Here is a 22,269-nt window from a genome sequence, read left to right as displayed (position 1 = left end):
TTCTTAAATTAAAACTGTTTGGTTAGCCACCGCAAGAACTAAAACGAAATTGGTTATTAGAACTTGAAAGGTTAAATCCATGTAGGGCATATCTGAGGGTGTCAATTACAATTTAGTAATTTAGATTTTAAAAGCTTTCAGTGACAAAAGCTTTCAAAAGCTTTCAGAATATTATCAACATTTTTGAATCTATAATAGATAAAAAATTAAAATAAAATACAGGGTTTTTTGAGCGAATTGCTGAAACTTCCTGCTGAATTGCTGAAACTTCCAGGAATTAATATCATTATCTATTAAATATTCAGTTTATTCTCCGCAGTTCTATTCTGATATCTTTATTATTATAGTGATTCATTTTTCACTCGTCGTCGATGTTTTGAAAAATTCATTAGTGCCTTGTACAAATACATTTAGTATTCAATAAAAGGCAGATTAAATAAAAGGTTAGAGGAGGGGGAGTGGCGCATTACCCAAACCCCTGTTTATTCTAATTTTGTCGGTTTTAAGTTTGACGCGAATATTCGATTTAATTTTTAATCGTTTCAAAATTTCTTTATTCATTTATATATTCATCTGTATCCAACTTTATATTTATTTTAATTCCTGCCTGTTTGGGTTTTATTTATTGCTAAGTGTAATTTTTGGTGGTCTTGGATTTCATTTATGATTTAAAAATAATTTCTGGTCGTTTTGAGTGAAAATGATCATAGGACTTCATTTCTTCTAGCATTGAGTTTACTATAGCTCTTTACTTTTTTTGAAAAACCACTTGTTATGATTTATTCTTTATTTATTTGACATTGAATATTCACCAAATTATTCATTTTAGTCAGGAAGTCTATCGTATCTTGTGGGTTTGATTTATTTGTCTTATATAAGTGCCACCTTACCCAATGACGGAATTCTTGCTGAGCTAGAGAACATCCTTTGTATAAAGCCTTCTTTATATGCTAAATACTCCGCGGTTTCTTTATATCTATTTTTAATTGTTGCTTCGCAAATGATGGTAATCTTTCCATTTTCGAAGTGCTTCTCCTGAAATAAAAAACCTGTTATTTTACTTTTCCTGATTGGGCCACTTATTTTAAGTGCAAAGAAGTGTCAATTATTTTAAGGATATTATAAAAATCCAATTGAAGTTCAATTTTCACTAGTCAAACCATAATCAATCTCTAAGAAGCAAAACGATGGATTCAACATTATTATTGATTTTGCTTTTCCCATTGAAGGGCAATAAATTGTAATATGAATTATAGCCCGTAATTCTGGATGTATCTCAATCTTGCCAATTTTTGCCTAATAGATTTTTTACTTGAAAAATTTCATTGCGGATTTTCTTCAAAATTTGCATACATCGAGGAAATGATGATAACACATAGTGTTTCTTCTAGATATAATGTTGAAATGGGTATGGACCCAAAAATCCAACTTTCGGACCTCCAAATATTCTGGTTCAAAATTCTTATACGACTAATATTTCAACAAGGCGTAATATGACCACCAATAATAGGTCTATAATCAACTGTTATACTAAGAAGCAGCCGGGGCTTATAGTAACTGAAACTCGACTTTAAGCCGTCCTGGCCGAATGGGTTGGTGCGCTGGATTCAGGATCCCTTGTCTGAGAGGACGCGGGTTAGAATCCCGGTGTGGCCAATTCTTCAGTTTGGGACGGGGGTCAGTGGCGTGACTGTAAGCTTAGCCAGAGTCGACCCAGCTCTAAATGGGTACCTGGAGAAATCTGGGGAAGGTAAACAGGAAGGGTGTGCGAAAGCACAGGATGGCTGGCCCCCAACCCCCCATTGCACTTCCTGGCTGAAGGGCCAAGAAACGGAGATCAGCACCGCTGGTACGGACTTTAAAGTCTAATGCCGTATCCTTTACCTTTACCTTTAACTGCAACTCTAAAAAAGGGAGTTTTGACAATAATAAATATTAAAAGAACCGATTTTTTTTATGATTTAAAACTATTGAAATTTATTTAATTTATAGGTGCCCACCAATAACTGAGAGCCTGAGAAAATTTGCCTCGTTTCCCAAATTTACTTCATTTACGAAAACTTGCGTCATTTCCGGATGACGTTGATTGAAATTATACCGTTAAAACTCACCTATTAGAAAATCCAATTGCAAATGTTTTAAGCCCCTATGTATATAATACAGTTTTCAGAAAAGACTGGCAACGGGTGTGTTATTTGTTTTTGATTTCCTCGGGCGCAATCGTATGTAACCAAGGGTTCGATTTTGACCTCAATAAAACTTGACTGAAAATTGTGAGATAGTCAATTAATTTAAAATTGTCGAAAGGCTCTAGATTGAGCTTCCTAGTTTCAGAGGAAGTAATTCTGCACGTAAGGGGTTTTTAAAACTGCATGACGTCCTTGCAAAATAAGTGGTTAATAAAGGAATCTGTTTTAAAGCTTCATTAAACAAAGTTAATTCACTTGAGGCATAGTTAAATTTTGTACATGCTGCATTCACATATATAATCTACTATGGAGGAAGGTTGGTGGATCTTCGTGTAAGTGAGAAGAAGGAGTATGCCTGAAACACTCAAAAAGTGTGTTTGATGCCCACATTTTCCAACTATCTTTTAGCCTTCAGGTTAAGGTTGAATCTACGGAGGGGATTAGGAGGTTTGAACCTCTATCCCCATGAATGTTTGTCTGACTCGTGAAAACATACCAAAATGAATATAAAGAAATTTTGATGCGTTTTTCAAAGTTTTTTGTCCCCCCCCCCCCTGTAACTTACAAATTAGCTTACGTAACAAACTTCTATATTCCTATATAACTTCTATATAACTCAAACTGCTATATAACTTCTATATGTTTTTATTACGTATATGAGAGGGTTTGCCCACTCGTCAATACCTCGCTTTTTACACTAAAGCTTAAATTTTTTCCCCTGAATCACAAAGGCCGTAGAATAAATAGTTGAAATTACTAAAAATACTTTAGCGTAAAGAGTGAGGCATTAGGAGGAGGTGAACCCCTTATATCCGTAATATTTTCTGTTCGTTTTAAGTTTTAATGCTACTCCTTACTTTCAGTTGAAAATACTTTTTCATATTTATTTTTTCATTGTTTTTTAAATAATACTAGAAAATGTTGCGCCCCCTTCATGGAAATCTTCCTCCCCTATGACAAATTCCTCCATGGAAATTTTCCCCTGCCTAACCCCCTCTTCCCAACCCCTCCTTCCAACCAAAAAATCCCCCTGAAAACGTCTGTACACTTCCCAATAACCATTACTATATGCAAACACTGGTCAAAGTTTGTAACTTACAGCCCCTACCACGGGGACTGCGGGGGAGTAAGTCGGCCCCGAAGACATAGTTATAAGGTTTTTCGACTATGTTGCATAAAATGGCTATCACAGAATTTTGATCCGACGACTTTGGGGAAAAAATGAGCGTGGGAGGGGGCCTAGGTACCCTCCAATTTTTGGTCACTTAAAAAGGGCACTAGAACTTTTCATTACTGTTCGAATGAGCCCTCTCGCAAAATTCTAGGAGCACTGGGTCGCGCATCCGTGATTTGTCTTCTGGCAAAAAATACAAAATTCCACATTTTTGTAGATAGGGGCTTGGAACTTGTACTGTAGGTTTTTCTGATATGCTGAATCTAATGGTATGATTTTGGTTCTATGACTAAGATTCTATGACTTTTAGGGGGTGTTTCCCCCTATGTTCTAAAATAGAGAAAATTTTTCAGGCTCGTAACTTTTGATGGGTAGGACTAAACTTGATGAAACTTATATATTTAAAATCAGCATTAAAATGCAATTCTTTTGATTTAACTATTGGTATCAAAATTCCGTTTTTTAGAGTTTTGGTTACTATTGAGCCGGGTCGCTCCCTACTACAGTTCGTTACCACGAACTGTTGTTTGACTATTTATTGTAAGCTCTGTTTTTTATAAGTTAAATTTATTCATTGATAGTAATTTCTGCTTGTTTTAACTTTGATTTGTGATAAGACTTACTTCTTTGCGTCTTACGTTTCACTATTTCTCTTTAGTCCTGATTTATGAAGGAGAATCTTTCCAGTCATCTTGATTATTATGGTGATTCTTTTGTTCCGTTTTTTTTCGATTTTTTTACAAATAAAACCAAAATGTTCAAATGGACATTGATTTCACTAAAACGCGAATAACACTAAAGCCTTATAGCAGGTTTGAGAGGGAGGGGCAGTAGCACCACTCTCATTTTCAAATTGTAATATTATTTATTTGTTGTTTTGTTATTGAATTTATGGCAAATAAATATCAAAATGCTTTAAATACAATCATCAAACAGTTCGTGGTAACGAACTGCAGTAAGGAGAAACGCGGCTAAATAGTAACCGAAACTCTAAGAAACAGGATTTCGATACCAATAGATGAATCGGATTTTTATACTGATTTCAAATGTATATATCTTATAAAGTTTGGTCTTATCCATCAAAAGTTAAGAGACCAAGAAAAGTTGCCTTATTTTCGAAAAAAGAGGAAAACAACCCCTAAAAGTCACAAAATCTTAATGAAATCACACCATCAGATTCAGCGTATCAGGGAACCCTACTGTACAGGTTTCAAGCTCCTATCCTTAAAAATATGGAATTTTGTAATTTTTTTTGCGGAAGAAAGATAACAGATGCGTTTTTATTTGTTCACAAAAAAATTGTGGATCGATGTCTACAAATGAATGGTTTCCAAGATTATTCCGTTTGCCTCCAACTACCATGGTACATAGGTAGCCTCTGTAAAGATAAAAATTATGGTGGGTATACCTTCATTATCACAGCCCCTCAAGCAGTGAAAGGCTATAATGACTATATAGGGGCTGTAGACCGTTTGGATCAGAAAAGGGCAGAAATATGGGAGAGATAGAAAGTCCTTGAAATGGTGGCACATGCTCTTCTGGGTTTTGTTGATTTGACGCTCTGTAATACTCAGATTTTTATACTCTACTGTTTACCGAAGAAAAAATGACCCTGTTTGAGTTTCGGCGAAGGGTCGCGAGAGGACTCGTGTGTATGCCATAGTCGAAGAGAAAAAACACTGGCTGTTGCAGTTAATAAAAACAGACGAAAAAGTTGTGATGCCTCGTTTCCAGATGATGTCCGTATTAGTTGTCTTGTTCTCTAGAGCAAGTTGAGTCAAGACCGTTATCGATTTGCTCCACATTTGGCTTGATGCCCTGCATCAATGAACGGTAGAATTGCTTTGTTGAGCATCATTAATGACAGTGTGGTAATTAGCATTTTTGATCGAAGTTCTCTATCCTGATTAAACTTGTTTTTTAGAAAAATGTGATTTGCTCAACGAGACTTCTCAGTCCCTTCCGCTAGCATATGATCACGCTGTTTTGTCAATTGGGACCTTGAAGTCCCGCTTTGAACTGTTTTTTTCCTATTAATTATCAAAGGTTTCTTTTAGCATATTCAAAATCAGCATATCTTTCTAGTCAGGAATCATATATTTTTCGTTCAATTCTATAAAAAAAAAAGACAGGGTTGGTCGTAAAAGGGATATACACTTCCAAAAAGCTGTTTTATTGACCTGCATGATCATCAAAAGATTGATAGTAAAAACTTCTGATAACTTGAATCAAAGGACCACTACAGTCCTTCAGACTTTAACTAAAAACACAAAAGAAGACTCAAGTAAAACTAAAATGATTTAAAACTGAAGAATGCAAAAACAATGTTTACCTGTACAACAAATTTCAGCAATGATGAAGAACGCTCTAGTGTGTCTGGTCCCCTATGTAATTTTCTTATGGGGTCATGAGTCACTAGTTGAGGTGCCACCTACAATATTTTCATTTAAAATACTGTTTATTCAATTTTATTCTAAAAAAACGGCATCGTTTACCAAAAACTTGGTAGAACAACCCTTTAAGATGGCAGTAGAAAAGGTAGGTGAAAAAAAAAAACAAAACAAAATGCCATCACTAAAAGTAAAGATTGTAATTACGTTAGAAGTAACCTATCACTTCCAACTATGCAAGATAATCTATTAGAAAATCTGTTTCAACAAAGAGGTTTTTCACCTGCGGTAGCTCAAAAATGGTTGCAAACCCAAAATGTTTTCTTTTGAAACTGAGATTCTAAACATAGTCTGCCGTACATCCTTAAAGTCTTTTATCTCTCCTGAGCATAGTTTTTAGCAAAAGAGACAAGTTAAAAAATTTACAAAACAAAGAGCCATCATTCAATTAAAAGTAAAGACAGGAATCACGTTAGAAGAAACACATCTATAGTAACTACTCAAGGCATTGTATTAGAATAAATATTTCAACAAGGAGGCTTTTCACCTGCGGTCGCTAAAAAATCGATGCAACACAACATATCCTTTTTTGAAACTGAGATTCTTAACATAGCCTACGGTACATCCTTAAAGTCAGCCTACAATTTGTTTTTCGTTGTCACTCTTGATTCTCAAGATACCCAGAAGCTTCTACTTCCTTCTTTTATGAAAGGTCGTTGAACATAAATCCTAGCATACATAGTACAATAGACAAGTGAAAAAATACCAAACAAAGAGTCATCATTCCGTTAAAAGTAAAGACGGGAATCACGTTAGAAGAAACTTATCTATAGCAACTACTGAAGGAATTGTATTAGAATAAATATTTCAACAAGGGGACTTTCCAACATAGTTTGGAACATAGGCTTTCCAAAAATTCAGTTATTTCCATATTGTTTTCTTATATTATTTTCAGTTTTTCTTTTTTTTTTTTTTTTTTTTTTTTTTTTTTTTTTTTTTTTTACAACTGCTTGGTCTTTATTTCTTACTCAGCTACCTAACAACTGTGTTGCAAGATTGATCAAACAGTTTTTGGTACTGGATTGTAAGTAACTGACCCAACAGTAATCAAAACTCTGAAGAAGAGCAACTTTAAAACAAAAAAAGAGCAAGAGAAATAGAAATAGAAATATTGTGATCACCTCTCCACCCTCTGAACCCTCCTAAAAGGCTTAAGTGATATTTATTTTTTACAGGAAGCAATATGTATTTTCAAAGATGTTGGTTTTTATTTGTTGAAATATCAACAACAACAAGAGGGCAAATACTCATCTATAACAACAACAACTCATCTATAGCAGCTACTCAAGGTATTCTGTTAGAATTTATATTTCAACAAAGAGGCTTTTCACCTGGGGTCACTAAAAAATTGCTTCAACTCAAAATGTTCTTTCTTAAAGCTGAAATTCCTATTATAGCCTACTGTACATCCTTAAAGTTAGCCTATAATTTGTTTGCGGTGTCACTCTTGATTATCAAGATACTTAAAAGCTTCTATTTTCATTTTATTTTTTTTCTTTTAATGAGGGATCTTTTTTCCCTCATGAACATTGTTTTTTACTGAGCTTGTAGTATTAAACTCTTAGGACTAATAACAGGAAAAGCAAAATAAATTATATTTTCAAAATTTTCATCGTTTCGTTTAACCTATGCTAGGAAGGAGGTTTCAGCTTCCTATGTGAAAAGGGGGGCTAGGTCGCGAAATCTTGTATTTCCTTAGGAATTATAATCAAACAAGTGTGCTTATTTGCTGAGTCTTTTTTTCCTTTTTGGGTATTATCCCCCCTCCCCCAGCGATGGTTGTCTCAAGCACACAACTTGCGTTCACCTATGCAATCGTATACAACTGATAGCATTATTCTATAAAGGAAAAGCAGCACCTAATAATTTTTTCTTATGGACTGTACGTATGTTTAAAAACAAATAAACTAATGCATAGCAATAGGGCTACTAAAATTTGAAGCTAATGCAAACAGCTTTCTGATAGTTCTAATCCGAATGACAATCTTAGAGTTTTTGTTCGGTAGGATTCCGCCCTTGACAGAGTTTTTTTTGCAAAATTGGACATTAAAAATCGACTGAATCGGACAATCTGTTGTGGTACAACATCCTTTGTTGCACGAAAAAAGACATTATGACCTTGAATGTCTGTTTAAATGTTCCCATACAATATTTCAAAACTTCTAGTTTGATGGAATTATCTCTCTAGGACAAAATGTCAATAATGGACATGGAACATCATGGAATTTTCGGGAAAAAATGGCATGATTTTGTATTTCTATTATAGGGGCTCTAAATAAAACTATTGGATATTTTAATTTCATTTTTTAACTTTCATCAAAATTACGACATTTTTTGGGGTTCTTTTTCCCTATTTCTAAAACTTAAAAGTGAATTTTAATTATTGCTATTAATAAGTAGCTTTAACTGACTTCAAATTATATATATATATATATATATATATATATATATATATATATATATATATATATATATATATATATATATATATATATATGCAAATTAGTACTTAAAGCACATCTAATTCATGCGTATATTGCTATAACATTACTGTGTTTTCAAGTTTTATTTCCTGTTGACAAAGGTCACTCCTTACTAACCGTTTGCCATCGGATATAATTTTTACCACTTCTGGATCAAAGTTTCGGTTACGACTGACCAGGGTTACTTCTTACTTATTGGGATTACGTTGAACGGTTCGAAAATGAAAATACAAGCTACATCTTCCAACTAAAGATGATGAAAAATAAGCATGAAAGTCATGAGCCGGGTATCGGGTTCATAAACCAGATATGTATCGGGTAGTATTTAAGTAATTGTTAGCAAGTAGTTGATAACTATTTTACAAGTTGAGGCATACATTGTGGTTCGAGTATTATCAAGAAGGTGAATTAGTAGCTTTGCTCTGGATTTATGGTTTCAAACATAAGTTTCGCACAAAATGGGAATAAAAAAAAAGGATAAAGATCCTCCAGAGCCATTGCTGGCGCATAGGGCGTCGAATCGACGTTTCAGTTGCTGACAAAATGGGAATCCCAGAAGAAATTGAAAAGATCTCAATTCAAGCCTTTTTGTAGAACTTTCTTTTAGATTCTTTTTCCAGCCTATTGTAAGTAAGTAGATAAGAATTTATGGATTGGCTTCCACTTTTTTTTAGATACAGTTAAGAAATAAAGCTCAAACTAAGAAAACCTACACCACTGTCTCAAAACATACTCCTAAGTATGTTGTCCCAAAATTTAGTATTTTCTTAGTATTGTGTCCCAAAATGTACTAAGCAAACATACACAAAAGCAAGATCTAAATTTTGCTTTTTTTAGAGGAAGGTTGGTGACAACTTTTGATCCGGTGGCTCACTCTACAAAGTAGTAGATAATAGAAGGACATATACTCTGTCAGTACGGGTGGTCATAGTCTCTCAACCTCAGAGGCTATCCAAGCAGGTACAAAAAAACAAAGGCTGTCTAAAAATGTATTCTTTGAAAAGTAAACCCTCGCTGGAAAATCTCTCCCTCCTCTAGAAAAATTTATCTATGTGAAAATACTGGAAAGACACTCACCTTTTGACTGTTGATAAACCAAGTTATATTAGCTGCAGGAAAGGACGGAGGTGTGTCACATTTCAGAGAGATTTTTTCACCCATTCTGTAGTTTTGACTAGAATAATATGAATGTAGAATTGGGGGCTCTGAAGGTATATCTAGAAATATTGTATTATTATTTAAATTTGATAGAAATTCACTATTTCAGTATTATTTTAACCGTACCAAAATGTGATAATAAATCACATCAATTAGCAAGTTAGCATTACTTGATACAGTGGAGTGGCCTAGCTAGACGCTAAAAACCTTTTAGAGTGAAGTAATGCTCAAAGCTTTCAAGTAAGTGTTCAAGTAAGTTTATTAAGCAAATAATTGAGTCCAATGTAAGGGGTGGACTGATGGATGTCATAGCATAGGACCAGGACCACCGACACTAAGGATATCACTTGACTGTATGACGAGCATAAAGGATGCAGTAAAACTCAGATTAATTTATAATCAAAGGCAGTGCAATAGCGATAAGATATTGAAAGTTCACAGTCCATTTTAAGTGCAAAAGTGATTGGAGGGTAGCCACCACCCTCCCACGCCCATCAATCCCCAAACATATCCCATAAGAATTTTGAGATATTTATTTTGTTCAGCATAGTTTAAAGGTCTAGTAGCTACGTCCTTGGGGATTTCAAATGCCTCCTCCCAAACCCTAAGGGCTGCAACTTTTATACAATTCACACACTGTTTACATAATGTATTTGTTATTGAGAAATGAGGGTATATTTGACCTTTAGCGTCCAAAGGAGACATTCGAAAGAGCCTTTCAGAGACTGTTGAGGGGAGTGTTTAACTAAATCAAAGCATGTTATGTGCATATAGGTTGCCAAAAGGGTTTAACTCTGGAATGACTCAGTATATTAATTTGGAACTTTCAGGCAAAGAAATGGAAGATGATCAATTGACCAAAAGGCAGTATTTGCGCTCTACTACTATAACTACAACTACCACTACTACTACTACTACCACAAAAGCTACTGCTTCTGTAAGAAATACTACCAAGACTAAGGATATTGAAGTAAAAATCTGAGGAAATGTTGCGGGGAAAGTTGAACTAAATCAAAACATACGGTATGTATACAAATTATCAAAAGGGCCTAGCAGCAATATTTTTGGAACGGCTTAGCATATCAAAATGCAACTTTCGGAAAATGATGAGGGGAAGGTTCGACTGACCAAAATGCAACAAGTACATACTATTACTGCTATTAATACTGCTGCTACTGCTACTGTCGCTCCTACTACTACCAATTTTGCTATGATACTAGTACTATTAAGACTAAGGGCATGAAGGTGAAAATTTGAGAGATAGTTAAGGGGAAATTTGAACTAAATCAAAAAACACTATGTGGATGCAAATTGTCAAAGGGTGTATTTCACGAATAGATTTGGGCATTAAACTGGAACTTTACGAGATTTCTCAAAGAAGAAGATCAGTTGACCAAGGGCAATATCTGCACGCTATTACTAATGCTAATACCACTGATGCTTTTAATCTAGACGAAAATAGCGACGAAGACCACACTGCCTTTCCATAACAAACAAATACAACGTAGAGACAATAGGGAAAATTTCAAGACAGTGGAAATTATTTCTGTAGATATTTCGGCCCTATGTCCAAGGGCCGTCTTCAGCACAATACAAGAATAAGAGAGAAACTATATATATATATATATATAAAAGAACTTACATCAAATTGTGAGGATTAAAAACTGAATAATTAAAAACACTTTTTAAAACTTTTTTTAAAAATAGCCCTAGCATCCTTACTTCAACGAAGTTCAACCAGGACTGGCGAAAAGAATGAAATGAGAATATAAGCTCATTCAAACTGAAGAGAATAAAATGATTAGATGCAATCTCTTAAAGCTAATCTTGCTTGTTTAGCAGCCTGTCTCAAAGGCCTTTTCGTAGTTGGTTCAGTACTATTATAAATCGGTTTAGTAAAATATTTTGTTAGATCATTTTTAATTAAATTTGAGTATAAAGAATTTAGTGAGTATTCCCCCAAGTCCCTGTTCAAAGAAATATTATTATTTATTTTGAGATTAATTTCGATTGATTCTCGAACCACCTGTTTTATTCCCAAATCATTACTAATGAGTGAAGAGTTTTCAAAATGTATCATGTGGGACGGATTATTAAATATATGCCAACCTAAAGCAGAATCAAAGGAGTTGTTGGAACTATTTGAAATTAAGGCCTAGTCTATTTCATTTTTATGCTGTTGTAACCGTTTGTCTAGATTCTGATGGGTCCTGCCGACATAGTATTTTCCGCAATCAGATGGTATTTGATAGACCCCTCTTTGGCGAGTAACTGGGGTCTTATCTTTACCCAAATTTAAGAAATTGATGATTTTAAAATTATTAGTAAAAACTACGTACAGATTATTTTTTTGTGCAAATATTTTTTAATTTTGTTGTGATCTTTGGGATAAGAAATTGATGATTTTAAAATTATTAGTAAAAACTACGTACGGATTATTTTCTGTGCAAATATTTTTTAATTTTGTTGTGATCTTTGGGATAAGAAATTGATGATTTTAAAATTATTAGTAAAAACTACGTACAGATTATTTTTTGTGCAAATATTTTTTAATTTTGTTGTGATCTTTGGGATAAGAAATTGATGATTTTAAAATTATTAGTAAAAACTACGTACAGATTATTTTTTGTGCAAATATTTTTTAATTTTGTCGTGATCTTTGGGATAAGAAATTGATGATTTTAAAATTATTAGTAAAAACTACGTACAGATTATTTTTTGTGCAAATATTTTTTAATTTTGTTGTGATCTTTGGGATAAGAAATTGATGATTTTAAAATTATTAGTAAAAACTACGTACAGATTATTTTTTGTGCAAATATTTTTTAATTTTGTTGTGATCTTTGGGATAAGAAATTGATGATTTTAAAATTATTAGTAAAAACTACGTACAGATTATTTTTTGTGCAAATATTTTTTAATTTTGTTGTGATCTTTGGGATAAGAAATTGATGATTTTAAAATTATTAGTAAAAACTACGTACAGATTATTTTTTGTGCAAATATTTACGTACGTAAATATTTAAGTAGTAGTAGTACAGCAGTAGTACTACTACTACTGCTGTTGCTATCATTACTGCTAGCACTGTTACTGCCGCTAAGGCTAAGGCCACTACTATTAGTTCTACTACAACTACTGCTACTGCTACTACTATTACTGGTGGTACTACGACTACTTCTATTAAAGCTGAGGGTATTAAGGCTAGAGTTTGGGGAATTTTGAAATAGTGTTGAACTAAATTAAAATATCTTACCCGCATATCGTGTATCAAGAGGATGAATGAGAAATGCTTCAGGAGCGGATTAGGGTATTAAACTTAAAACTTCCGGCGTGTGTTGAGGGGGATGTTGAGGAAAACCAAAGGTGCTTTGTGCATGCTACAACTAGTATTATTACTATTGCTACTAATACTATTGCTACAGCACAAGTAAAAGACATTAAGCCGAAACTTTCAAGGAATGTTTTGGTGGATGTTGAACTAACTCAAACGAATTATGAACATGTGGATTGCCAATGAAGTGCAACAGCAATATCTCAAAAACGGCTTGCATTATTAAGCTTGACCTTTCGGGGTATGTTGTGGCGGATTCCTCTATGTTTATACTATTAATACTACTACTACGACTGCTTCAACTAACGACGTTAAGGGCATTAAGATGAAGCTTTTATGGATAGGGGGGTTTCAATTAAACGAAAAACTGTATTTATGCAAGTTTTCAAAAGGCCATATAAGTAATATCATAGGCAACGCATTGCTGCCATAGGTAGCAATACCATAGAGACTTTCAAAGGAGCACACTTGACTGGAAGTTAAAAGTTCTAGTGACCTTTTTATCAAAAGTGATTCTACTACTACTAGTGCTACTGCAACTATTATTACTGGTGGGACTACCACTACTTCTACTAACGCTAAGCGTATTAAGGCTAAAATTTTTGAAATAGTGCTGAACTGAATTAAAATATCTTATGCGCATATCGTTTATCAAGAGGACGCATGAGAAATACTTCAGGAGTGGATTATGGTATTAAACTGAAACTCTTGGTGTGTGTTGAGAGAAATGTTGAAGAAAACCAAAGGTTCTTTGTGCATGCTGCAACTACTATTATTACTAATGCAACTAATACTATTGCTACAACATAAGTAAAAGATATTAAGCCGAAGCTTTCAAGGAATGTTTAGGCGGATGTTGAGCTAATTCAAAACGATCTATGAACACGTAGATTGTCAAGGAAGTGCAACAGCAATATCTCAAGAACGGCTTGCATTATTACGCTGGACCTTTCAAGGTATTTTGTGGCGGATTCTGAGCTAACCAGAAGGCACTTTGTTTTCACTATTAATGCTACTACTACGACTGCTGTGACTAATGATTGTAATGGCATTAAGATGAACCATTTATGGAAAGGAGGAGTTTCAATTAAACGAAAAATTGTATTTATGCTTTAAGTTTTCAAAACGGCATATAAGTAATATCATAGGCAACGCACGTCTATCATAAGTAGCAATACCATGGAGACTTTTAAAGGAGCATATTCGACTGGAAGTTAAAAGTTCTAGTGCCCTTTTTAAGATTCAAAAGTGATTCGTGGCAAGCAGCTCCCGTCTAAAGCCCATTAATTCTCCGAACACATTCAATCAGAATTTTGAGATAGCCATTTTGCTCAACACAACTATTTTGTCTAGCATAGTTACCAGTGGAAAACCCCCCATGGAGAATTTCTCCTGTGGAAATTCCCTCCCTACGAGAATATACTCTAGGATATTCCAACCAAGTAAAAATTTCACCCCAGGTAATTCTCCTTGAAATTCCCACATTTAAACTTGAATTGGCAAAGAGAAAGTAAGACAAATGCAAGGAATGTCGTATAGGAATTCTGGAAAATTTTCCCAGTTTAAAATTTCCTTTGGAAAGTTCACCACCCAGAGACTTCCCTCCCCAGAGAAAATTATACCATTAGAAAGTTTATTCAGCTAGGAATTCACCCTAGCCACAAAAAATATCTGTATGCGTTCCAATTTCAAATACCATACGTAAACAATGGGGAATTCTCATGACTTCCCGACCTTTTCTCGGGGGCTGTGGGGGTCACATTACTCCAAAAGTTGAGTTACTGGGCTTTTCAACTATGCTGAAGAAAATGGTTTTTGATCAGACGACGTTGAGGAAAAGAGGGGTATGATGAGGGTTAGTTGCTCTTCCAAATTTATGGTTACTTAAAAAGAGCTCTAGAACCTTTAATTTCCGTTCGAATGAGCCCTTTTTCAATATTTTAGGACTATTGGTTCGATGCTACTGGGAAAAGAATATTTTAGGACTATTGGTTCGATGCTACTGGGAAAAGAATTAATAAACAGACAAACACAAATCCATGATCTTTTTTCTGGCTAAAGATGCAAACAAATATTCCTTAAAGTCTAAGAAGTTTCTAGCTTTAAGATTGAGACCATATTTATGATTGCAAGAAGACAATAACAAGTTTTTTACAGTTTACCATGCCTATATTTATCTTCTAACCTTGGTTTTCAGATTTTGAAAGGTTCTGATAGGAACTATTGTTTTAGAGAATTTGTCTCCTATTTTTATGACGTTATCTTATGATATAAGATGACCCTCAATTTTTGAGTATAGATAAAGTTATAATTCCGGCCTATGAAAAATGTGGCGGCCTGAAGTGGCAATCGGTTAAAAGTGTCAAGAGAGGATTCTAAACTGGAATCTTGCTCTTCTCCGGGCGGCTTTCCATAGGTTATAAGGATATAACCATTCAAGACGTAATCTGTATAGGTTTTTTCGCTTTGGGTGAAAGAAATATATTCTACATTGAAGACAAGCTAAGCTTATTAAGTTTAAACTTTCAAGAAATACCGATTTGAATGTTGAATTAAACTGAAAGACACGTTGTGCATACACGTTTTCAAAATGGCAAGTCTGCAAAGCCTCAGGAGCAGTAAATAGTTTTTAGTTGAAACTTTCTAGAAATATTTAGGTGGATTTTGAAGTAAATAAAAAAAAATTCTATGTGCATTCATGTATGCTATGTGACGCATGTTTTAACATTATTTTTAAATACGGCATTGAAAAAAGTACTGTCACACAATATTGCATCATAAACTCCTAATATTTTCAAGAGTTAATATCATTATACACTATGCATTCAGCTCATTTTAATTAGTTGTTTTTTCCAGTCATCTTGATTGTTATAGCGATTGTATTGTTTAATTTTCGCCGTTACTAGAAAAAGAACTCTCAAAATACACATAGTTTTTAACAAAATTCAAATGTCACAATGGATTTTAGAAGGTGGCGGTTACGCAGGCTGGGGGGGGGACTTTCATTTCCAGTAATTTGTGCTTTTTTAATTTTACTTAATTATTCATTTTAATTTTTACTCTTTTATGATCTAGTTATCTATTTATATCAGTACCTATTACCATTACGTCAGGTTTGATTATTTTTATATTTTTTTTTTTCGCTTTGGGTTTCAATTATTCTTCGACGTAATTTCTGATCCTTTTAAATTTTAATTATTTTAAGACTTCATTTCTGCTCGTCTGGGCCTTTAAAATCGTTCATTTCTTATCTTTGAAAAACTTCCTTTTCGGAAAGATTTTGTTTTCAAATTAATCACTAGCAAAGGGAACTCGATCACAGCAGTTGTTATCGGACGAATCTTCTCCCATCCTTGTATGATAATCTGTTAGTGTGATGAGTTGGGAAAGGAAAAAAAAATACAAGAAACAGATGCTCTTTATTCTATGATTAGACGATTATACTCTGTGAATCATATTCGTTACCGGCTTATGAGCAACATTAGTTTGTGCAATTAAATTTGAAAAAAAAACAAGTTTTTTTTTTAACTGCAAGTAAGGAGCGACATTAAAACGAAAAGAAGTTATTCCGTATATGCATGGGGTTGTCCCCTCCTAAAAGCCTCGCTCTTTATACTAAAATTTGACTCTTTGTCACAACTCTACTTTTTAAAACAATAAAAAAAACTTTAGCATAGGGAGCGAGGCGTTGAGGAGGGGACAAACCCTTTCATATACGGAACAATTTCTGTTCGTTTTAAGTTTTAATGTCGCTCCCTACTTGCGGTTGAAAAAAACTTGTTTTTTTTTATATTTAATTTCTGAACGTTTTTGAATTAATGCATGTTTTGATTTTGGCTCACCGCCCAAGAATAAATAAAATGAAATTTAAATTTCCTCAATACCTCGCTCTTTACACTAAAACTTGAATTTTGTCTCAAATCTTTAAAAATGACCCCCGAATCACTAAGGCCGTAAAATAAATTGTTGAAATTACTAAAAATACTTCAGCCTAAAGAGCAAGGCATTGTAGAGGACACTAATCCCCTTATATACGTAATATTTTATGTTCGTTTTAAGTTTTAATGCTGCTCATTACCTCCAGTTGAAAAAAACATGTATTTATTTTCTCATTAATTTTTTAAATAATGCTAGAAAATCCTGCACCTCCTTCATGGAGGTGCAGGATTTATTAGCATTATTTAAAAAATTAATGAGAAAATAAATACATTTTTTTTCCCTCGTGATAAATTTATCACGAGGATAAATTTTCCCTCGTGATAAATTTATCACAATGATAAATTTATCACTAATTCTTTTCCCTCGTGATAAATTTCTCCATGAAAAGATCTTCCCACATAACCCGGTCCCCCCAACTCACCCTCCACCCCAACGCGAAAAGTCCCTCTGAAAACGTCTGTACACTTTATAATAATCATTACTATATGCAAACAATGGTCAAAATTTATAACTTGAAGCCCCTCCCCCGGGGACTGTGGGGGATTAAGTCGTCCTCAAAGATATATTTATTAGGTTTTCGACTAAGTTGAACAGGGTGGCTATCTCAAAACTTTGATCCGGCAACTTTGGGAAAAAAATGTGCGTGGGAGAAGGCCTAGGTGCCTTCCATTTTTTTTTCACTTAAAAAGGGCACTAGAACTTTTAATTTCCGTTAGAATCAGCCGTCTTGCAACATTCTGGGACAACTGGGTCGATACAATCACCCCTGGAGAAAAAAAACAATAGGAGCTTAAAAAACAACAATAGGTAGATAGGAGTTTGAAACTTCTACAGTGTGGTTCCCTGATACGCTGAATCTCATGGTGTTATTCTCGTTACGATTCTATGACTTTTAGGGGTGTGTTCCCCCCATTTTCTAAAATAACGTAAATATTCTCAGGCTCATAACTTTTGATGGGTAAGACTAAAACTGATGAAACTTATATATTTAAAATCAGCATTAAAATGCGAATCTTTCGATGTAATTATTTGTATAAAAATTCTGTTTTATAGAGTTTCGGTTACTATTGATCTGGGTCGCTCCTTACTGCAGTTCGTTACCACGTACTGTTTGATAAGGGCCTGTAACAGTCGTAAGCATTTTAAAATATGGTCAGGTGTATGGAGCCTTTATTGATTGGTTGCAAAAATTGACAAGACTTTACAGTCCTTAATGACGGTGTTGATATCCGTTTCATGGCTCTAAGGCCAGGAAGTGTAATGGGGTGGTTACAATGGAATTATAAAGAATTTTCTGGTAGAACTTATTTTCTACGTTTTTTTAGAGATACAGGTTGTTTAAAAAAAAAGCCAACGAAACAACTTAACCCTTCTCACGCTTTCACGTGCTTGAATAAAACCTTAAACATAGAAATAAAGATTAAAGAAGAGAAGAAAAGATTAAAGAAGAGAAGAGATGAAATAAAAAATCTTTAAAATAAAGGCTTCGGTTTTGCAGCTTCTTTGCAAAGTATGGATAATCAGTGTCAAGGATGGATACAGATTTAAGGTGGGGGGTGACGTGGGCAACTATAAAATTGTGGCTCCCCTGTCGGGATTATTTGCCCTTCCAAACCTGTAATTAGTGAAATTTTTGAACTTCTGGGGAGGGGTATGCTCCTAAAATCACCCTGGAGCCATCCCTGGGTATAGCGTCTGGCTATCCTAATGGGAAAAATTGATTAGACCTAAGTCTAGTTGACATATCTTATTGAAAAACTAAAAGGAATTATATTTTCAATGACCTTCTCCATCTATTCATAAGTTTACAGCATGTTTTTTCATAAGAATTTAGGGGGTATAGAAAATATATAAAAATCTACATATCATATAGGAAAATAGAAAAAGAATGCACGATAATTATTTAAATTTTCTAATCTTAAAGCCATATAATCTAGTAAGTTTAATAGTGATACTGCATAATTTTTAGTCTTTTTTTTCTTTATAATTACTATTATAATTATTACCTAGAACAGCCAAATACTGCTTCCTACTATCCGTGACAAAGGTATGTTCAGCGGTAACAGCACATTCAATAAGTCCAGTGGCACTTACTTGTAAGTTCTTCAAGACAACTGTTGAATCAGTTGAGGACTTTTCCTACAAAAATAGACAGTGTTAAAAAATATATTCCTGTGTATCTATTATCAAATGCAACATATCAAAGCTCATTTAATGAATTTACTTTAAGGAGTAAAGTATAATAATCCGAACTGAACTATCAAATCTGTTACAAGAGAAGAACTGCAATAAGTTGAGATGCGACATCTTAAACAGCAATTTGACGCTTTCAGACTGATAGATTCAATGTTTCAAACAGTTCGTGGTAACGAACTGTAGTAAGGAGCGACCCGGCTCAATATTTACCAAAACTCTAAAAAACGGAATTTTATACCAATAGTTACATCAAAAGAATCTCATTTTAATGCTGATTTTAAACATATAAGTTTCATCAAGTTTAGCCTTACCCATCAAAAGTTACGAGCCTGAGAAAATTTGCCCTATTTTAGAAAATAGGGGGAAACACCCCCTAAAAGTCATAGAATATCAACGAAAATCACACCATCAGATTCAGCGTATCAGGGAATCCTACTTTACAAGCTCCAAGCTCCTATATACAAAAATGTGGAATTTTGTATTTTTTGCCAGAAGACAAATCACAGATGCGTGTTTATTTGTTTTGTTTTTTTTTGTTTTTTTTTCCAGGGGTGATTGTATCGACCCAGTGGTCCTAGAATTTTACGAAATTGCTCATTCGAACGGGAATGAAAAGTTCTAGTTCCCTTTTTAAGTGACCAAAAAAAAATTGGAGGGCACCTAGGCCCCCTCCCACGCTCATTTTTTCCCAAAGTCGTCGGATCAAAATTCTGAGATAGCCATTTTATTCAGCATAGTCGAAAAACCTTGTAACTATGTCTTTGGGGACGACTTACTCCCCCACAGTCCCCGTGGGAGGGGCTGCAAGTTACAAACTTTGACCAGTGTTTGCATATAGTAATGGTTATTGGGAAGTGTACAGATGTTTTCAGGAGGATTTTTTGGTTGGAAGGAGGGTTTGGGAAGAGGGGGTTATGTGGGGGAAACTTTCCGTGGAGGAATTTGTCACAGGGAAGAAGATTTCTATGAAGGGGCGCGGAATTTCCTAGCATTATTTAAAAAACAATGAAAAAATAAATATGAAAAAGTTTTTTCAACTGAAAGTAAGGAGCAGCATTAAAACTTAAAACGAACAGAAAATATTATGCATATAATGGGCACACCTCCTCTTAATACCTCACTCTTTACGCTAAAGAGTTTTTATTAATTTCAACTATTTATTCTCCGGCCTTTGTGATTCAGGGGTCATTCTTAAGGAATAAGAACAAAATCTAAGCTTTAGTGTAAAGAGCAAGGTATTGACGAGCGGGCGAACGCTCTCATATACGTAATAGAATCATGCAAATATAGAAGTTTGTTACGTAAGCTAATTTGTAAGTTACGTATATGTTTTACTAATGAAAACGTTCGTAAAAAACTAAAAATTCTAGTTCCGGTTTTAAGTACCCAAAAAATTAGAGGGCAACTGGGCCTCCTCCCCCTCCTTTTTTCCCAAAATCGTTCGATCAAAACTATGGGAAAGCCATTTAGCCAAATAAATAAATATGCAAATTTCGTTTTAATTATTCATCTGCGGAGAGCCAAAACCAAAACATTTCTGGGCTTGGTTTGTTTTGATGGGCGTTTTGGGGCTGAAAAACCTCTTCCTAGCTAATTTATATACTATGGGCTGCCTCCCCGTAGTAGCATTATATTTGTTGGCATGAATATATAATGAGTCGGAGGTAATAGGCTTGGGACTGTCTGTGCAGGATTTCGATTCTTGTTGATAGAAGGGCATCGCCAAGTGCTGAAAATCATGTTGTGACCAAGATGGGCCCAGGATTGCACAAAGCCTCCAACTTACTGGAGGTCCTAGGGACTTCTTGCTGTCCGGTTCTAATCCGGCTTAAACGCTTCGGTGTAGACTTGAGAAGATATGTTGGTCCCCATCCTGCACTGGTATCCGGGGTCACTGCTTTTCCTGAGGCCAAAATAATTTCAAAGATTTAAAGAACATGAAAATTGGAAGTTGGAATGTTAAAACGTTAAAAAATGACTATCGCATCGACATTTTAACTGACGAATTCAGACGGTTTGAACTGGATTTATTAGGAGTTTCAGAAACTCATATCCCAGGGGTAGGAAGCATGAAATTAGGTGACATAGAATTTGTTTACTCAGGCAGGAAGGATGGGGTACATAGACAGGGAGTAGGGCTCATGATGAATAAGGAAGCTGCTAAGTCTTGTTTAGGCTGGGAAGGTATTAATAATAGAATACTAATTGCTCATTTTATGACTAAAGTTTAGGGTATCAGTTATAGTAGTATATGCCCCCGTTGAACCAACTGATGGAGATACTAGTGACTCACAAGAATTTTACTTACAGTTACAGGAGCAAATAGACAGGGTACCAGGTAGAAATATGGTGTTTTTGCTAGGATATTTTAATGCCCAGGCTGGTAGAAATAGGGATAGATGGTATCCTAGCCTAGGTAAATTTGGTGTAGGAAAAGAAAACAGTAATGGCTATAGGCTTTTGCAATTTTGTAGGTATAACAACCTAGTTATAACCAATACGGTGTTTGGTCACAAAATGGCCCATAAGTTTACATGGTATTCACGTGATGGTAAGACAGCAAACCTTATTGATTATGTTATTGTAAACAGAAGACTAGCAGGATCAATACAAGATACTAGGGTGTATGGGAGTGCCGTTATTGATGTTAAAAGTAAAGATCACCATCTAGTAGTGTCTAAGGTTAATTTAAAGCTGAAATTTCGGAAGGGTAACTCCCTCCCGGAAAGTTATGATGTTGGTAGACTTCAGGATGAAAATTTGAGAAAAAAATTCCAGGAACAGTTGAGTACTAAACTTGAGGGTTTAAAATTTGACAATGTGGAAGATGGATGGAATAATTTCAGAAAAACAATTTGTGAAGTTGCTGATGGTGTCCTAGGGAAGAGTGCTAAGTCAGCAACTAGGAATATTAGTGAAAAAGCTTTAGGTTCAATAGAGAGTAGAAGGGGTTTGTATAAGAATTATCTGAGTGATAGGTCGTATGAAAACAAAAGGAATGTAAAGAAAGTGGAGAAAGCATTAAAATATGAACTAAGGAGATGTGAAATGGAGGCGATGGATAAAATTGCTGAGGATCTGGAAGATGCGGCTAGACAGCATAACAGTAAAATATACTACTGGCATGTTAATAAATTGAAAGAGTAGCCAATCCAGACTAGTCCCAGTTAAAGATAGAAATGGGGCCACAATTAGTGATAAGGAAAAGATAAAAGAAAGATGGGTGGAACATTTTGAGAATGTGCTAAACCGAGATACAGTTGCAGGAAAAGATATGGATGAAAATGAAAATGTTTGTGATACCTTGGATGTGAAGGAAGATTTGTTTAGTGAGGAAGAATTAGCGAT

At 34.6% G+C, this 22,269-nt stretch overlaps 1 protein-coding gene across 2 annotated transcripts in view; it reads right to left on the bottom strand.

Annotated features, from left to right (window-relative positions):
- The window catches only part of LOC136026942 (uncharacterized), a 103,174-nt gene that overhangs the window by 63,757 nt on the left and 17,148 nt on the right, over positions 1–22,269 (bottom strand). For both annotated transcript variants that reach the window (XM_065703801.1, XM_065703802.1), the window contains exons 3-6: positions 18,732–18,864; positions 9,374–9,513; positions 5,696–5,794; positions 891–1,035 (exon numbers count right to left, since the gene is read on the bottom strand). In XM_065703801.1, coding sequence (XP_065559873.1) covers positions 891–1,035; positions 5,696–5,794; positions 9,374–9,513; positions 18,732–18,864 — 517 coding nt within the window. The remainder of the gene's footprint in view (positions 1–890; positions 1,036–5,695; positions 5,795–9,373; positions 9,514–18,731; positions 18,865–22,269) is intronic.

Source organism: Artemia franciscana, chromosome 5, assembly GCF_032884065.1.
Source record: "Artemia franciscana chromosome 5, ASM3288406v1, whole genome shotgun sequence".
NCBI classification, from domain to species: domain Eukaryota; kingdom Metazoa; phylum Arthropoda; class Branchiopoda; order Anostraca; family Artemiidae; genus Artemia; species Artemia franciscana.
This window is presented reverse-complemented; position numbering and strand designations above follow the sequence as displayed.